This window comes from Balearica regulorum, chromosome 8, assembly GCF_011004875.1.
Source record: "Balearica regulorum gibbericeps isolate bBalReg1 chromosome 8, bBalReg1.pri, whole genome shotgun sequence".
Taxonomy (NCBI): Eukaryota; Metazoa; Chordata; class Aves; order Gruiformes; family Gruidae; genus Balearica; species Balearica regulorum.
The window spans coordinates 21,596,007-21,614,462 of NC_046191.1; the positions used below are offsets into that span (position 1 = coordinate 21,596,007).

The 18,456-nt window shown below is 38.8% G+C and overlaps 2 protein-coding genes across 6 annotated transcripts in view; both read right to left on the reverse strand.

The window, feature by feature from the left end:
• Window positions 1–6,807: 6,807 nt before the first annotated feature.
• GPR88 (G protein-coupled receptor 88) lies at window positions 6,808–8,164 on the reverse strand. The gene has a single exon (XM_010309878.2). It carries the CDS (start codon window positions 8,162–8,164, stop codon window positions 7,079–7,081), a length of 1,086 nt encoding a protein of 361 aa, XP_010308180.2. The 3' UTR covers window positions 6,808–7,078.
• Window positions 8,165–11,649: 3,485 nt separating this feature from the next.
• Window positions 11,650–18,456, reverse strand: part of CDC14A (cell division cycle 14A) — a 61,120-nt gene continuing 54,313 nt past the window's right edge. For all 5 annotated transcript variants that reach the window (XM_075760052.1, XM_075760049.1, XM_075760047.1 and 2 more), the window contains one exon: window positions 11,650–13,077. In XM_075760052.1, the coding sequence (XP_075616167.1) occupies window positions 13,029–13,077 (49 nt within the window). In that variant the 3' untranslated portion in view covers window positions 11,650–13,028. The remainder of the gene's footprint in view (window positions 13,078–18,456) is intronic.

Genomic DNA, 18,456 nt, shown 5'->3' on the forward strand with positions numbered 1-18,456 from the left:
CCACACACAAAAAAGCTGATAGCCACAGCGAAAGCTATCAAAAGTGCCTTCGCCTTGAAATCAGTACTGAAGCAGTAGTGAGGCTGTAGTTTTGTTTTCCCATGTTGCAATCTACCAACTCTCTCATTTAATCAGCCTGAGAGAAATAATGCCACAAATCGAAAAAACCTAATGTAAAGGAGGATGCTCTGTTGATTGAAAGAGGGACAATTATGCTCACTGGAGGAGCTAACATGGCTGCACAGTTCAAATCCTGTGAGATTTTACCACTACCTTTATAAAAAAGGATTAATTGAAAGAGATTTTTTTATGGAAAAGGACACACCTGCAATGAAGCTATTCCAATATGGGTAGATAGCAACAGATGAAATGCAACAGAAGACAAAGAAGTAATACTCAAACATAAATATGAAGAAGTACTACTCACATATCTTCACAATATTCCTGGTTATGAACTCTGTTCAAACCTTGCTGCTCCTGTCTCCACAGCTACAACAGTGCTACAGCCATTTCACTGAGCTTTAGAATGAAAGATGCAAAGTTTATAAAGAATCACAGAAACAGCATTTTATGAAATAACACCAAGGACCATGTCAGAGGCTTTAGGGTGAGAAGAAAGTGGCTAACCCAGTGCTGCTGTGCACTGAGGCAGGGCAGACAAAGGGGGCAGAAAATAAAAGGTATTTCACTGTGACACCTTAGTGGAACAAACATGAAGCAAAGTTTGTGTAACACTTTGCAAAACTGGCTATTGTTTGATTTGTCAACTTTGTCTCTCAAGGTCTCTCTTTCACAGTTTTCTTCTGTTGCTTTTAGGCTGACGTTGCACCTCCATCACATCATCAGCTTCAGAACAGATCAGGATGGATGCCTGAAGCACATCTGCATTTTTAATTCTGCCCTGAGACTGTCACAGGACAGGTGAAGACTCCAGACAGCCTGAAGACATCTATTAAGAAATTTCCATCTGAGATGGCAGATTCATGAAGCTATGAATAGAATAACAAGATATCAAAGATATCTTTCCAGGTATGGTTGTTCCCGCTGTTTCTCCCCCCCAGGACTGCACTTCCACTTTCCTTACTCACCTGCTCTCTGAACTCTAAGAGAGGGAACAGAATGGCCAAGTCCTGCTGCTGTAATCAAAATTTGCTCTTACTGAGAAGCCCAAGCTGCACAGGTGTTTTTCACAAATATTAATACCTTCTCTAATGGCAATATCACATGCAAACACCACCAGTGTGTCCATTCAGAAAACAGCAAATGTGACAACCAACTATGGCATGGCTTTATGACAGCATTTTTCACCAGCAGCCGTTTCACATTGTAGGGCTGCTCCTGACCACAAAGCATCTTTGGTCTTAAGTGAAGCTTTTCAATAATAGTAGCTCCATCTTTGTTCCTTGTACCTTGGTCCTTGAACCATGGGAGCTGGTTCTGTCCAGTGGGAATGAGAATTACTCTTTCTTCCTTTGTGTTTCTTTAATAACTAAGTATGGTTTTCATTTGCTGTCAGTTCTAAAGCAGCAGGAAAACTTTTGAGGCAGAGGATGATCTCACACAAGTACAGAAAAAAAAAAGGTGTTTAAAGAATGCTGAAAAATTCTGGCAGAGGTGCATTTCTGTTACTCATTGTTTCAACTCATTGTCCCACAAAGGCATAGTTCAGCATGGTGAAGCTGTGGTGCTACACAGCTCCCTTGTTTGGCTTGAGGTCCCCCTCCAACAGGCAGTTTGCTTTCCTTCTGAACAACTCTCAAAAGCTTGGCTCTATACTTGTGATAAACTTGGTGTGGAACTGCAGGTTAGATATCCTATAGTTTGCCCTAAACGTCAAACAGTTAAGCTTCCTGGAGTGGTTATTAGGTTTCTGCAGAAACCCAAAGCTGCAGGTCAGAAAGGAGCCACAAAGCGTTTTTCTCCAGGATTATTTTGTTTGCAGTTCATATTTCATGAATTCCTGCCCAGAACAGGCATAGGGCAAAGACTTGCCATATTGAACTCATTGACAATAAACAAACAAGGTGGCCCACACTCTTAAAGCAGAGCTATTTTCCTTTAAGGTCATGTTCTCCAAGGGAGAAGAGATCATTAGACCACCTTCTATAGTAACAGATCAGTTTGAATACTTGCATAAGGGTGTGTAATGAGGTCACTTCTGATAAGTTATTTATAATGAGCTCTTCAGCTACAAAGTTTTTTTCTCCAGCCTTCAAACTATTTGTGACTTTTTTCTGTATTACCCCTGGTTTTTACATAGCCTTAATCAAATGCAAGTATCTCTAAATATAGACACAGCACTTGTCCACTACTCTACACATGAAAAACCCCACCTTCAAAACCTATTCAGTCTTAAGTAGAAATTTAAGTATGCAGGATTTGTCCCTCAGTTCTTTAGTCTTAGTTTACAATTGTCTCTCACAACTTACACTGCTCAAGGAGTCCTTGATCAGCAGGATCAAGTACCTTTCCCTTAGTGAAGGAAATTACAGAAAATACTGAAGAAAGGGAAAAAGAAAGAAAATAGACTATTACTCTGGTAAAATGATGACAGTGCATGGGAAGGATTGACATAAAAGAGCAAAAAAAGGTAGCTTTCTTAGAAGTTAAATAGTCACGAGAAAAGCTATTTTTGCTGCCATTTGGGAAAGGGACTTCTGAATTTAAAGAATACTGCAATAATCTAGTTATGTGATTTAAGATGAAATGGAAAGCTAAAGTATATGTTGTCACTTTTTTCTTTAATGAAATGCTACACTTAAACGTCTTCATTTGAAAATAATCTGTATGTGGGTTTTTTTTTTTAAAAATAGCATCAATTTGGTAGTTAGAAAAAAAAAGGTTCACAGCATGCTTACGGCTGACTGAATCTGGAGGTTAGCCAAGATGTTATCTCTGCTATCCAGTAATGCTGTGGAATGTAGTCTCCAGAAGAACACTGATGCAATTCGTACCTTTAGTCTTTTTTGATTCCTGAGGTTAAAGAAAATTTTCTGGTGTATGGAATGCTTTGTTAAAAGATGAAATTGAGAATAGAATTGCATGTTTTCAATTTATTAAGAAAAGCACAGAATTCTGTTTCCTCACATATATAAAGAGTCAAATAATTGGAGGTGGTTTATTTCATCATAATTCCAGGCTTCATTCGGCTTTCAGACTTTGCTCTGTGTTGTTTCTCAGGACCACACTGTTAGTGGCCCTGTCCTGCTATCCTTATCTCCTGTCATATTTTCCCAGCTTCACTTTGCTGCCTGTACTTTTTTACACAGCTTTGTTTAGGGCAATGCTTGTCTAGTTTTGGTGGAGGCTTATATTATTGTAGCTGTCTGATTCCACAAAGCAGCTCAATGGCTTTTTACAACTATCTTAAATTAAGGGTAACTTCAAAAGTTTTAATCCAAACTATAACTTCATGAACATCCTCTGCAAGCAAATAACCATATTTCCGCCTCAGGATGTTATTCTGCAGCATCACAATTTTACCTTCAAAAAGCAGGTCCCACGTGTATTTCTGCATGGGCAAACCACAAACTGAGTGGCAGATTTACTTCAGCTGTAATATGCCAAATGGCTGTTTTCAAGCCACATCAGTACAACTGGCTGCAATTCATCCAGCCGATTACTAACTCCTAGCTACTCTTGTTTCCAGAAGCTCTGAGAAAATAGCGAAGGAATAGGCACCTATTGCACATGAACAACGTGATCTGCACTACTGTATAATAAATCCAATGTTTTAATGAGATCACATCCCTCATCTAACATACATGAGGCCAGCTGACGAGCCATTCTAGGAAGGGCAGCTTTAGGCCGTGCTCAGGTAACTTGCTTGGCACAACATCAGTACAAAAGAGCAATTCAATTTAAGCAAATCTCACTGGAATTGCTAACAGGATTTCCCACCTCTTCAAAGATTGTTTGGTTGAGACATTTTAAAGGATGATTGGCAACATATCCCTTGCATCTGTAAATCAGTTGTTTGAGCATGACAGAAATTTATATTAAAGAAAAGTCACCATTAAACTAGCAGTGGACACATTTGAATCAGCCGTAAAAGTAAAGCATAGATACCAAAAACTGAAAGGCAGATCAATCTTCTCAACCAAGAAGCAGTACCACAGAGCCAGGAAAAGCTGAGCTAAGCTGTGCTTCCATTGCAATTTACCATGGAGTATTTACAATGTGGAAATAGAAAGAATATGGCTGTAGAACAAGGCATACAGGACTTTTCTGAGCAGTAATTTCTGAGAAATTGATCTTAAGTTGAGACAATTACTCTTTCTTAATTACTTTAAATTAAAATTCTTTTCTGAGTAATGCTATTTAGGTCACCTGAGTATATTAAAACAGTCAAAGATTTACAGTCAGATGTAACTACATCAGACTTTCCAAGGGATTTCCAGCTGTTCTCTGGAATTAATGCATAGCATAAGGATAGCTGACTGGAGTTTTGTACATGATAGCATTTCTTATACGTGTTTGCATTTAAAACGCAGTCTGTATAAAATACAGGCATTTCAGATTTAACTTGCATGCTATTTTACAAGGGAAGAAGTTCAGAAGTTCCAGTTATCTGACATTTGGACATTGAATTCTGAAACAGGTTATTGCTTTAATTCCAGACTAACATGTTCCATAGCCAAAAAGAGGGCGGGGGACACACACATTGCCTAGTGTTTTATTTTAAAGTTTGTTCTTTTGATTATGGGCCCAGTAGTGAGCTTTACCAAGTGTCTTCTGTTCCTTTAGCCATGGTGGGAAGTGGCGATGTACATCCTTTTGTGGGTTCCAGCCTAAGGATTACTTTATAGTAGAGCAGGGTCTTACCCCTGGGTGGCCCTTGGTTTACCTTTATTTTGGCAGTGATCCAGAATATTTTCCAGAATTGGTGTAGGTGTGGTCAGAACAGTTTTCCTTCTCCATTTGCTGCACAAAGCTAGCAAAAGCACATTCGCTGCGATTAGGATGACAGATTACAGCAAGGATATAGTGGCTTCTCCACTCTCCAAGATACGTGCACAGTGTTGATAAAAATGAATCTTGCATATCTCGTATGTTCATGTTTCCTTGCTAGCCCTCCCCATCATTCTGATGCTGTCACTCAATGGCACACTGTCTCTCACACCATCTCCAAGATGGAAGAAGAAACTCTCTGTAAGCCTCAGACTCTAGGAAACTTCTCTTATTTTTCCACACATCCTCGCAAGCGGCTAAAGCTGTTTTCAAGATGTCAACACATTTTCAGGATGTCAAGATAATTATTTTTTTTTTTTTTTTCCTTTTGAGGCCTTTATTCCTTGTCTTTGTTAAATCTTGACCTCAAGAGGAATCTTTTCTGTGATGAAAGTGAATTTTTGTATTTAGAAAAATAAAATATTGGTATGGGGATTCTAGGTACATCATTGTATCACAGATACCTAACAGGTCTTATACTTGGGAAAAAAAAAGAAGTTCTTCCCTTCCTCTTAAAGCAATTTCTGTTGAAACTCAAACTCCATCAGGTAAGGCAAGCAAAGTGTGGAGCATTATAAGATATGGTCATAGGGCCTTTTATGTTATACCTATCGTGCTTGTCTCTTCCTTGTTATCGTCGCATCATTCACATGTTCTCATGAGAGCTGCCAAGCTCATATTAATACCTGTCACCCGATGCAACAAACTCTTGTTGTGAAGACCTTTCCTATGTTCCCATGTGTCCATTCTTCTCCTCAAGATAGCACAGTTTAGGTGATACTGCTCGTGGATGTCCATGGGCTCAGAAAAGAACTACCTTCTTCCAGTCTTTTGTGTCAAAAGGCAAACAGAGCGCTAAGTAACGTCACCATAAGAACAACAGCAACTGTGTTGGAAAAGAGGAAGGAGGTGGTCAATGAATAGTGAAGGAAACACAAGGATTTTAGCCTCCATTCCTGGGAGGAATGAGGCTGCAGCGCTCGCCACCGCAGTTTGTTTCCCTTGCCACTCTCTGTGCGAGGAGCTGTTGCCTTTCCAAATGCCACACAGAATCTGTCATTTTATATTTAGCAAAGGCTGTGAAATCGCACTTCAGCAATAACATACTTAATAGAAACACAATAAACTGGTAACTGAATAGGTGACAAGGTTAGATGGACAACACTGGTCTCCATATTGCATTGTATTTTATCAAGTGCATTACCACAGGCATAGGCCTTTGTCAGAACAGGCCTTACACTTTATATAAAGAGCTTTCAAAACATCCAAACCAGATCACCACAAAGGTGTATATGTTTTTCTTTCTAACAGTTTCCACAGGCAGCATCATCCAAGAGTTGGCCAGGGGAAAGCTGTCTTGCATGAAGCACACCGATTAGGTAACCTGAGGGAAAGGAAGCAGTTCCTGGCGGATTTGTGTGCATGTGTGGATTTGTGTGTGCTCATGTAATGAGACACTTCCCAGTTCTTCACAAGCGAACCTGGCATTAAGGTAGCTTGCTTCAACGAATTACTTCAAATGCTGAAAGAATTAGATAGATTTCATAAAAACAAACTTGCAGTAAGTCTCAAAAAGAGCTGTCTAGGTGCCTGCCTCATATTGAAATCTTTAAAGCATAACAAGTTACGTACGTTGCCATATTTACCAGTTACTCCAGATGTCCAAATCCACCGCTTTTGGCTGGAGTCCTGGCGCGCACCGGGGGGCGGGCAGCTGCCGTGAGCGGGAACGGAGCTGAGGGGGCGGCGAGGGCAGTGTCGCGGGAGGGCGGGTAAGGGACCCCCGCCCTAGCGCCCGTACCGCTGCCCCAGAAAAGCAGTCGGAACCTCGGGCTGCCTGTCAGCGCCGTGAAAGAGGGAGCGGGAAAGAGGTGCGTGGGGTCAGAAAGGAGCAACAGGAGAAGGTTTTACAGAGGAGCGCTACCGGAGAGGGGGCCGGGGTGGCAGCAGCAAGGGGACTGGACCTCACGGCGGGCGCGGCAGGCGGCTCGGCTCCCCGACGTGAGGTGTCTGCCGGCGGGAAGGGCGGGAAGCGGCCAGGGAGGATGGGGCTGTTCCTGCCCGGCGGGGCGGGGGGCCGCGGGCTGCCCGGGGGTCCTCGCCGTCCCCCTCCCGCAGCCGCGGCCTCTCAGCGCGGCGCAGCGGCGGCGCTGAGGCTGCCCGCCGTCCCCCGCCGCCGCGGCAGCTGCGGGCAGGGCGGGGCGGCGGCGGGGCCGGCGGCAGCGGCGGGGCGCGGAGCGGCGGCGGGGCCCTCGCCGCGGGGCAGGACGGAGCGGGCCGCCCGGCGGAACTCCTCGCTGCGCCACGTGTAGAGCAGGGGGTTGAGGGCCGAGAGGGAGCAGAGCAGCAGCCAGCTGGCGGCCTGCAGCGCCGGAGGCGCCGGCCGCAAGAAGAAGCCCAGGAGGCTCACCCACACCAGGGGCTGGGTGCCCAGGAGGAAGACGCAGCAGAGCAGCAGGACGGAGACGCTGCTGAGGCGGCGCTGGGCGCGGCGGGGCGGCGGCGGGGCGGCGGGGAAGGGCAGCTGGTGGAGGAGGTGGAAGTTGAGGACGCTCACCCGCTTGGCGCTCCCCCGCACCCGACGCACGATGCCGAGGTAGCAGTGGAGCAGCAGCGCGGTCTGGCCCAGCACGGCCAGGGCGAGGAGCAGGGCGGTGTAGCGAGAGCTGCCGTCCGTCTGCCGCAGGGGCAGCTGCTGGGCAGAGCCCGGGGTCCAGAGCCCGGGCAGCAGCGGAACTAGGAGCAGGGCGAGGGCCCAGGAAAGCCCGATCATGCAGCCCGTGTGCCTCCGCTGGTAAAGGGCCTGGTACACGCTGGGCAGCTTGGTGATGAGCACGTACCTGTTGAAGGCCACCAGCAGGTGAGAGGCCAGGGAGACGGTGAGGCCGAGGCCGAGGAGCCCCCCTCGGAGCAGCCGGTACTCCACCGAGTGAAGGGAGGAGGAGTTGGGAGGCAGCAGCCCCAGCACAGCCTCCTGGGGCATCCACAGGGCACAAACGCTTAGGTCTGCTGCACAGCCATTCACAATGAAGGCATTACTGGTTGTCTGCAGCTTCTTGAAGGAAAAGACTAAATAGATGACCATCACATTGGACAAAGTCCCTGAGATAGCTAAGACTGCATAGAGCAGCGACAGGAAGATACGAGTCCCAGAGGAATCCTCCCAGAGCAGCAGCAGAGGCGAGCTAGCAGTCCAGGAAGAGGCGTTGGGCATCTCGCTGAATGCAGCTCAGTTTTGACTTCTCCCTGTAAATCCCATCCTTGTCTGGGTCAGAAGATCCTGCCGCAGGAGTCCCTCACCAAGCACGAGGATGTGCAGCTGAGGGACTCTCAGGCAGGTTTCAGTCATACAAGCTGCAAGGTCCAGAAAAGGCAGTTTGCAGGAACGATCCAGAGAACAGCAGTGTCTGAGGCAGGTAGGTAGTAAGAGAGCCCACAGATTGTAGGTAGCGAAGGTGGGTCCATAGGGAGCAGACAGCTGTTAGCAGACCAGAGCACGACTGAGGATTCTGTAGCAGTGAAAATGCGAAAAGCAGCAGCACCTTACAATCAGCAGCAGAAACGGCAGCAACTGATACAAAGCTTTGCAGTTTCTTCTGTGCCACAGTACGTACACTGTATATCATTCCAGGAAGATACAGCCCTTCCACTCTTCATGAATTATTCAGCAGATTTTCAACTTGTTAAATCAAGGAAGGGAAAAAAAACCCCACCAAAACCCTATCATGCTCCAGAAATACTGCAAGTACAGTCTGACTTTTCTTGTTGCCTTACCAGTTTTCTGGTTCTAACCCATTTACACAAATTTAATTTGCAGCAAGCTTTCAAACCAGTATCAGTTACTTCTGTCTGAAATACAATCCATTTACTGTAGAAACTCCTCTGCTAGATATTCAAACTGTTTTTTTCTGATCTTATTTTTGTTAAGAGGAAGCGCACTATGCTTTTGCAAGCTTAAAGTTAATTTTAGAACCGGTCTATAATAAAAATACACTTTCCAAATTAAATCTTTCAAACATGATAGATACCCAGATCCTTGGTAAGACAGTAGTACTTATTTGAGGAAGCTGGTCCTCAGTTTACATACTCATCATTTCTTCATAAAGCTCAACCTGCAGGAAATCCTGCATCACCAACTCACCAAAGGTGAACACTGGTGTCAGTAAGTACACAGGTAAAACAGAATCAGTGTAGTGTTTGAAACTGTCTCGCACAGAAATTAATACAGAGGACAAGTTACCGCAGAGGTGAATGACAGGTTCTTAGGCGGACTAAACACTGGTTGAAGAGCAGGGCTTAGCAGTCCTAATGTAGAAGAGTTAGTAGTGGGATTCTCCCAAGAACTCTAGAGCACTTTACTCAAACAGGGACAAAATGTTAACTTTCCTTCCCTTGGACAAGATTTAATAAGAAACAGAGTAAAAGAACTTACATTTCCTTTCAAAAGCTTTCCAGAAAAGGAATACTGATTAATTTTGTGGTGAGTTCAGGAGAAAAGCTGCTTTTACAGGTGGGTTGTATGAGCTGAGATTGCTTACTTCTGTAGCCCACAAAAGGTATGACCTGTACAGTGACCAAAGATATCTCTATGAGGTGTTTTTAGATATTGTTAAACTCACAATGCTAACAAACAACAATACCAAAATAATGTATTAGGAAGTAATTATAGTTACAATATACATTCTTTAAAATAATGAAGTTAATTTGTGGGGGGGTCAATGGATTATTGTTGCCATATAGCACATCATTTATTGACAGAAAGGCTCATGTTTGCAATTGACAGGACTATTGATCCAAATGTGGATTTGTTACAAACACGAATATCTTATGTTCTTTTTTCATCAATCAGATTGCTCATGTGCTTAAGGTTAAAGACATACCTGAGTGATTTACTTGATCAGGCCCTTAATTACCATATTTTTTTGCCTGCTGCACTTTGCAGTGTAGATCTAATCAAGTGTCAAACCTTTTGAGGCCTTTCATTGTTTAGCTGTCAGTAGAGAACAGTCATTATAGAAACTAAAATCCTCCTCTTTCTGCAGTACTGTAATTGAAAAATATTCTCTAAATCTGTAACAAGAAATACCTCCCTAACCAAAAAGCTTCATATAGCATACTTGAAAATACTTAAGATTAATTTTCATAAGGTGTTAGCCACAGACTCACAGACCCAGTAGAGATCTCTGGATTTATTGAATCCAGCCTTACGTGTTTGTTAAATCTCTTTTTAAAGATCTCATGTGCTACAGCTTGTTCTCCCAGAACAAGGAGAAATATTTGTATATGAAGCAACAGAAATGGTAAAGTTCAAGGATAAGTGAACAGAGGATATGAAACAAATTTGGTGGTATTTCTTAAAAGCTGCGGTTCTGAAGACCTCCTTTACCTTTCCTTGTCCCCAATTTTGTTGTTAAGAAGCTGATTGTTACAGAATACTGGCTATATTCATAATTCATTTTTAAGAACAAAAAATATGTTGTACATTAGCTGGCATTTACTGTATTTTGTATCAATATAAGTCCAGAAAAAGGCTAAAGGAGATGTTGATGCCTACATACTAGAAACTTTTTAATTAGCTATTCTTCCTTTATATTTACACTACACATCCAAATCAGCATCCATTAGTTGTCTGAATGTAGTGGCAGAAGCCTTTTATTGTGTTTTTAGATTGTCACTAGAATTTGGGTAACTTCTAAAGCATCTGCTCTATTTCTGGCTTTGCCATTCCTTTAGAGTGGCAGTGTTACAGTTACATACTGTCCACATCATCTATTGCAGTACAGACTTATCTGAGAGGAATATTAAGCACCGTAGATAAATAATCATGCAACACAAATTTGTTGAAAATCAGCAGCAGTTAAACAATGCTAGAACCACTTGTGACTGGTTTTTAATTGAAGGAACAATAAAAAGCTAAATGAAAGCATGATCTTTTAAGTTCTTATGGACAAAGACCATGCTGTTAGTGAGATTAAGCAGCTTGTTGCACATACAAAAAAGACAGAGTATATTACACCTTTAACAAGGGTCCTTGTCCAGGAAAATTAAAGAAAGTTTCCTCAATTCAGACACAGCTTTTAAATCATGATTTTTTGAATTACAACCTTTATATCATATTGTCAATATGTTGATTAAATACTTGATGTTATACAAAGCAAATACAAGAAGGTTAGCTAGAGAGATGAGTTGTAAAAGAGATCTGACATACTGATGTCTTTTTGCAACGTCATCTTTAGCATGCTTTAGAAGGTGATTTTGAAGAGCTACTCTTCAATTAGAGATCTAATTATACTAGTTTACATCAGAAGATCTAAGTAAGAAAAGCCAAGAAACAGGGAAGCTGGCTGATACAGACATTTTATTATCAATTAGCTGTATGTATATATATCTCTACATTTTCAAAATTAAACAATATTTTATTAAGGAAAACTATTTATAACAAAGTACATGACAAAATTCTTGATAAGAGGTAGAATTACCTTACCATTAATCTAGAATTCATATACAGTATATTGTATATATATGCACACACATATGCTACTTTGTGTGTGTATATGTTACATATACACAGTTGTGAAAAAAGTACAGTATTACATGTAATTTTATTCAGTGATTTATATAGCTGCTCTCAGTATTGCTTATTAACACTTTCAGTACAACTTCCCATAGCAATTTGTGATCTGATCTTTTTTAAAAAAAAAAAAGAATGTGGCACTTTATCTTAACTTCAGTTGTAAAGCAGATGCAAGGCATTCCCAGGTCCTCAGGAACAAAGACTGACAATTCAACCAAATTTTATTTTCAAGTTTCCACAGGTATCGGAAAAACTCATAGGTAACAAATCTGTTTTTTGTCTTCTAAATTAATAGCAAATCAAGTCCTTTTTTTTTTTTTTTTGCTTACTATGCACTTGTGGGGTTCTGAAAATTTTACACGTGATCTCTAGTACTTCACTGTAATACCACTTCATTCTAAGTCTCATCTCTAATCACACCTGATTAAACTATATGTTAAAGAGCATCTTTACAACTGATAAAAATATTCTGTGATACAGGAGGTTACCTTAGTTGTATGTTTAACAATAATTTTCAAATTAAAAAGTTTATGAAGCATCCAATTGATAAGTGAAAATTTAATACTTCCAACATTTACTTTAGTATGCTTTACTAATGAAACTGTACATGTATTGCCAAACGTAGGTTAAAAACATGTAAGCGCGCAGCACTGCCAAATTCATTATACATACACATTCTTACCAACTTAAGTTTGGTCTGTCTTCATCTTTGCAGTATATATTGCATAGCAAAATTTAGCATTGTACATTAAAAAGAAAAAGTTCCTTTAAGACAAATTGAAAGAAAGCGTTAATTGTACAATTGAATCATCAGATAAATTACTTCCTCTTTGCAATGGAAGATGTAAGTTACATTGCATCTCAACAAATACTTTCCTTTTATTTTTTCTTTCATAGTGTTTCCTTATGAAACATTAGCAGCTGAAAGTGGAAAGCAGACTATGTATCAAGTGCTTTCAGTTGATAGCGTGATAACTAGCCTCTCACTAGTTAAGACTTCCGTTAAGTTACCAGAAGACCATTAGGCTTTCAGCAATAATGATGGACCCATAAACCAAGAAAAACATCTTGTTCATAAAAAAATTTTCATCTTTGATAAACATGTAAAAATTCTTTAAAATATACATTTTTGTAGCAAAGTGGTGAACACTAAATTAAATATATTCTAATTTTTACATATCTTTATATATATTGATTACCAAAATATTCTCTTAATACATATTTTAACACTGTACAAATATTAATAAATGCCTTAATGAAACTCATTAGAAATATATTCAAGCTGTCAACATTAAAAATTTAAATCTGTGTATAACAAAGTAAAATAATTTTCATAAATTCAGTGCATCTGCAGTAGTCATTAACAAGAAATTTCTGCCTGTTAAGAAGTCGCCTCTTGGTGGTAAGGTTTTAATATGTTGTCTTGAAGATTCCTCTGAGTGCGCAGATTCCTTCCTTAAGTTCTCCTTCGTGAAGGACTTCGATTTTAAGAGCTCAACAGGTTTCACCAAAGCAGCAAGGCTTTAGTACTGAACATACTCAGACTGAAGGGACTGTGCAAAGAAGAAAAACTGATTAAAACTCACTGGGGATGTCATGCTTGTATATAACATGCATTTTGCACTTAAGGAGCAGAGGAAGGACAGGAAGAAGAAAAATGAACAGAGTTGGATCTCTGCATAGGTAAATATGAATAAATTAGAAAAAACTCAAACACTAGATATGGTAAAGTCCATCAACTTTTCTGTATCTACACTCACTTTTCCAAACCAAATTCTAGAGATTCTTGAAGAAAAGTGTTACAATTTTTTTAAAACACCACCTTAAAACAATGTCTTAAAAATGTATTGGAAAAACATATGATTGCATTTACTATAATTGAATTGTTTCCACTTATCCTGAATGAGAATCAAAGTGCTACTGTAAAAAATACAGTATACTTTAGATGTTGATGCAGGTAATAACATAGGAAACATACATAGTGTAGATAAATAAGAAAAAAGCTGTAGCAGTACAATTATGCACATGAATAAATTCATGTATGATTACTAAACCCAGACAAAAGTGAAGCACTGCAAATTGTTCATCTGGATTAGCAAGCAGTCTAATTAACAGGAAAGCATAACCTGGTCTGCTCTATTTATTTACATTTCTGGTTCTATTTAAGTTTTTATTACTAAGTAATTAGTAAGTTCAGACAGCATCCAAACATTTTTTATTACCTCCTACACAGATGTGTTCAGGAAGTCATTCTGATGAAGAAAAAGTCTTATCTAAGAGAGCTCTTTGCTGTACTAGTATGGTTATAAATAGCAAATAAACAAGGCAAACTATATTTTAAAACTGCATCCGTTCATCCAAATTAGATCTACTTGAGAACAACATGAATCCCAAGAAAGCTCAGAACCTCGGAGTCTTCTCTTCTATTTTCCCCACTATTCCTAACCAGTCACTTTAGAAATCCTCTTTGGCATCCATAGTGAAACACAGTACTAGTAGTAGTAGTGTGTAACAGGGAACCTCTAGAGCTCTAATAGCACAAACCCACTTTTTTCTGTATCTTAAATCTCAGTGTATGTTTCCAAAGTTGTCTTTTAAATGTATTTTCACATCTTCAAGACCTGAGACCATCTGGATATTCTTTCCTAGGCTGAAAAAGAAGTGCTGTCAGCATATAAAGATTTGAATACCACTGACTGAAAAGGGTCTGGGGTTAGTACTAAATGGATTCAACATGAAGGGTATCATTTAATAGGAAATACTTTACTATAAAACTAAACATGTACCAAGTATTTTTTTCATTATAGGCTCATAATCACCATGGAACACAATCATAGAAGGTTATTTTTCCTAACTCTGTTCTCTAATAATAATTCTGGATTATTTGCTTTGGTGAGAGCATTTGTTTAGCTATTTATTACATGTGTAAGAGTGAGGCAGAAGGAACAGCCCTTCATTAATGAGCACTTGAAACTTCTGCTCTCTTAATAATCCTCAAAGCTTTCTCATTTTCAGAAGTGTATTTTAACAATCAGAACGATGGTTACACTTAACTAGAGCAGTATTTGCAATGGATCCTTCAAAACTGAATTCCAAGTAAAGCTGAGTAACAAACATTAAAAATGCATGAAATTTAATTATATACTCTATGTTGTACAGTAATAGATTACTTTAAGCTTGGACAGATACAAGATGACCAGAAAGCATTGTACACTCTTGCTAATCTTGGGAACAGCTAGTGTTAGTTGACAAAGAACTACAAACAGTAGCCCTTTACTTAGCAGGCAGTAGTAACCAGGAATTCTACATCCTAAGTTAAATAAATAAGCAAGCAAAGTATAAATTAAGGATTCCAAAGTTTAAACTGAAACTCTTAAAATTGTTAGGAATCCAAGTTACAAAAAACCACAAAAAAATTAATGGCAGCATATGAAAAAGAACAAATATCCATGCAGCACAGGTTGCTTGGAAACAAGATAGCATGTTTTGTTAATTTTCATTACAGATTGGTAGGCAGGGTTTATTTTATTTATTTTCAAATTGAGAAATATATTTTTCAGTGTGTTCCCACCCTCACCATAGCTTTACTTCACATACCAATGACTTCTTCCTAATGTTTCAAAGCTTTTTCTGAACACAGGGAAGAATTAAACCTAAGCAGCATTTTTTCCAGGTAAGATTAATTGATGTGACTTCCCATAAAGTTCCTACTACTAAAACCATGGTGATAGCCGTAACAACTGAGCTGTTGTAAAGTATTTGGCTAATTTTTGAGTTTGAAAAATTAAATTTTAGCTGGGGAAGGTTGGGGGGTTTGTTTGTTTTAGGAGGTTTTTGGGGTTTTTTCCCCTTTTCTTTTGTGAAGTAATTTGTGCTCTTAATTCTCTTCACATTGTCCAAAGAGATTCACTGTAATATTTCAAAGCCTGTAACTGTGATTTTTTTCTCTTTTTTTTTTTTAATCTTTTCAGGATTTTCTATTTTAAAATTTACATTCCTACCTCCTCTATTTGCAGTGACTTAAAGTATGGCCTGTGATTATGAAAGCTTTATTACAAGCAGAAAGCCGCAATCCACCTTTACAAGTCATATGCTGGTATTTAACAAAATCTGATTAAAATAGAGGGAAAAATAGAGGGGAAAAAACCAAAGAAAATTGTTGAATTGCAATGATGAGAGCGTAAAATCAGTTAATTGAGTAGAATTCTCAATGTGTACTCCTAACAGTGGTCCACGCAGTGTCAAGCTTGGCATTTTAGACCCAAGTATCAGACATTTAATAAAAGAACTAAAAATTAGATAGCTTCACTACAGTTAATGATGTCTCATGGAGTTCACTCTGAAGCAACTGCTTAGATCACTATCATTTTCCTTCTTCAATAGGAGGTGTGAAAGCCTCCTGGAAGAAAAAATAAGCCACAGATCCATCTAGACACTAGAACCGTGTTCGTCATGCATTCATCTTCAGGATCAAGTCAGCTGTGAGTTAACCTTGAAGAGGGAACAATCCTGTAACATTTAGGGCTATCCATTAGGACTTGAACATGCACTTTTTCCAGGTAATTAGAAAAAGTAATTTAACTTTTCTGAATTGTGCATCAAGTCTCCCAAAACATTGTTGCAGCAGGGAAGAGTTACTGTGAATACACAAGATCCACTAAAATAAATCAGGATATATTATAGAAAAGGCATACGCACTTGAAGTGATCCTTTGACTCTGCTAAATTTACAGATCAGTAAGATGCACTTGTGTTTGTTTCTCTTTTTGCAAAGGCCATCCTATATTCATTAGCGGTAAGTTCATATTAAGAAAAACTATTCTACAAGTATAAAGATCATGTATATGAATTTTAGAATACTGCTACACTTCTCAATTTTTTTTAAATTTTTCCATCTTGCCAGTTTCCATGACAGCTATAGAAGCAAAAGGTGACTCATCTTAAGACTACCCAGTTACATACTCTTCAATAAAAATACATTTTAAAAAGAGTGATATTTGGATTTATAACTATTGTAATAACAAAGTAAAATTTTTATTGTGGTACCTTAAATGTGATTATACTTGATAAGAATATTTCCAAAAATTGTAATTGTGAGAGATTCTGCTTAATCAAAATATCCAATTTGTAAAATTTGCAAATAAAATATTTATTCTATTTGGCTAGAATGGTAAGTTGTTTGTTCTGTGAAAATCAAGCTTTTCTTCTAGTTCATCAGCACACAACAGCATAAATGCAATAAAGGAAGTGGATTATAAGCTTACACTGATGAAGGAAAAATATGGCTGACAACAGGAAGTCATAGTTATTTTTTGTTTTAAATGGAATGTGGAACAATAGTATTAATTTTTTTTTTTGATGTTTCATTACAAAACAGTAGAAAAAAAGACTACTGAATAACTTTCTCTTCCATACTGAGGTGCAGGGGGCAGAGGGAAGAAAGATGTACTTGCATTACGTGAAAATGAAGTTACCAGTTTCCTCACCTCTATGCCTGGAGGAATTAAAATAAACCAGTTCTCTTGTTCTAGAACTGGATTCATAAGAAAACTGAGATGGTTTCTATATCCAACTTGAGAAAAATCTCAATTATATATAGTTTAACCTCAGTCCATGTAGCAGGTACAACCACAGCCAAATTAGAAGGTAAAACAACTGAAAGGATGTGGCAATATTCAAGAAGTCCGTTGTAAGTTACTGCTGATGTTTAAAATAAAGTTTAAACTCAAATTTAAACTCAATGTAGAACACTGAGTGATTCTAAGATCATAGAATATTAACATTTATTTCCAGGTAAGTTGTAGTGGATAAACAGCTAAATATACTTGCAAACAAGGAGTCTGAAAGCATCAAGTATTTTAAAGACTTGCTTTAGGTCAAGCACATCCTAGCACAGTAACTCCTTTTCCAGTGGAATTATCCATTGAACTGATCAGAGTACAGAGTCAACTATCTTAACTTTTAACTCCCTCAACTATCTTAATTTTCAATGTACTTTGTATACTAGTTAGGTTTCATTCACACATGCAATTTAATTCCACAATGAAACAATGAGAATTTATTTCCTACTGTCATCTATCCTCAGAAAGTACAATTCATACTCCAAAGATGTAAACATGTGGCTTCTGAACTGTAAGTGGTGCGATCTACTAGCTGTTGAAGAGAGGATAGATCTCCCACTTTTTCAGGAAAAAGAGAACACAACCCATGAATGATCTTTTTGGCTGACATCCTAGTTACATGCAATCTGTGTATTAGCTGTTTTAAAACAGGGGACTCATCACAAAAACCATAGCAGGTATAACACTAAAACTTTCTTTACACTGAAACAGTTTATCAGTGGTAAGGAAACAGAAAGGAAAGGTGTAATATTCTGAAGTTAATTTCATATGAAAGTAATTTTATTTCCAGCAGTTAAAAAAAGAAAAATCTGAAGTGTCAGTACTACTAAACAGAGGCTGACAGGCTCAATTAAATGTAGGCAATATATTCTTTTAAAAACACTGCACTAATTTTTATAATTAGTAGGACATCAAATCTTTGGAAACCAGACATTTTAAATTGGTTTTAGATTTATAGTAGTAAATATTTTTTCCCCCTAAAATAACTGAAGTGATTTCTGGTTTCGTAACTGAAGTTTCTCTAGTCTCTTCTCCACATTTTGTATAGAATCACTTTCAAGTTGCATTAATTTATCCGTGTATCCTCTTTATACAGACTCTTTCACATAGAAAAATGACACAAAATAAGCCCAAGCCAAAGTTGTTGAATAAAAGCTAAAATGGTGAGACCATGAGAAATATCTTGTTCTAAAATAATTTTCACATTTGGTGTTAGAAAAGGACTAGGTTTCAAGTCAAGTGGACTTATCTTTCAATTGAGCCCTATTTTTAAGAATGTTGTACCTTCCGTTTAGTACGATACAATCAAAGG

What these genes read in the sequence shown, in the direction of transcription:
- GPR88 (XM_010309878.2), bottom strand. Translation starts at nt 8,164, where the DNA reads ATGCCCAACGCCTCTTCCTGGACTGCTAGCTCGCCTCTGCTGCTGCTC.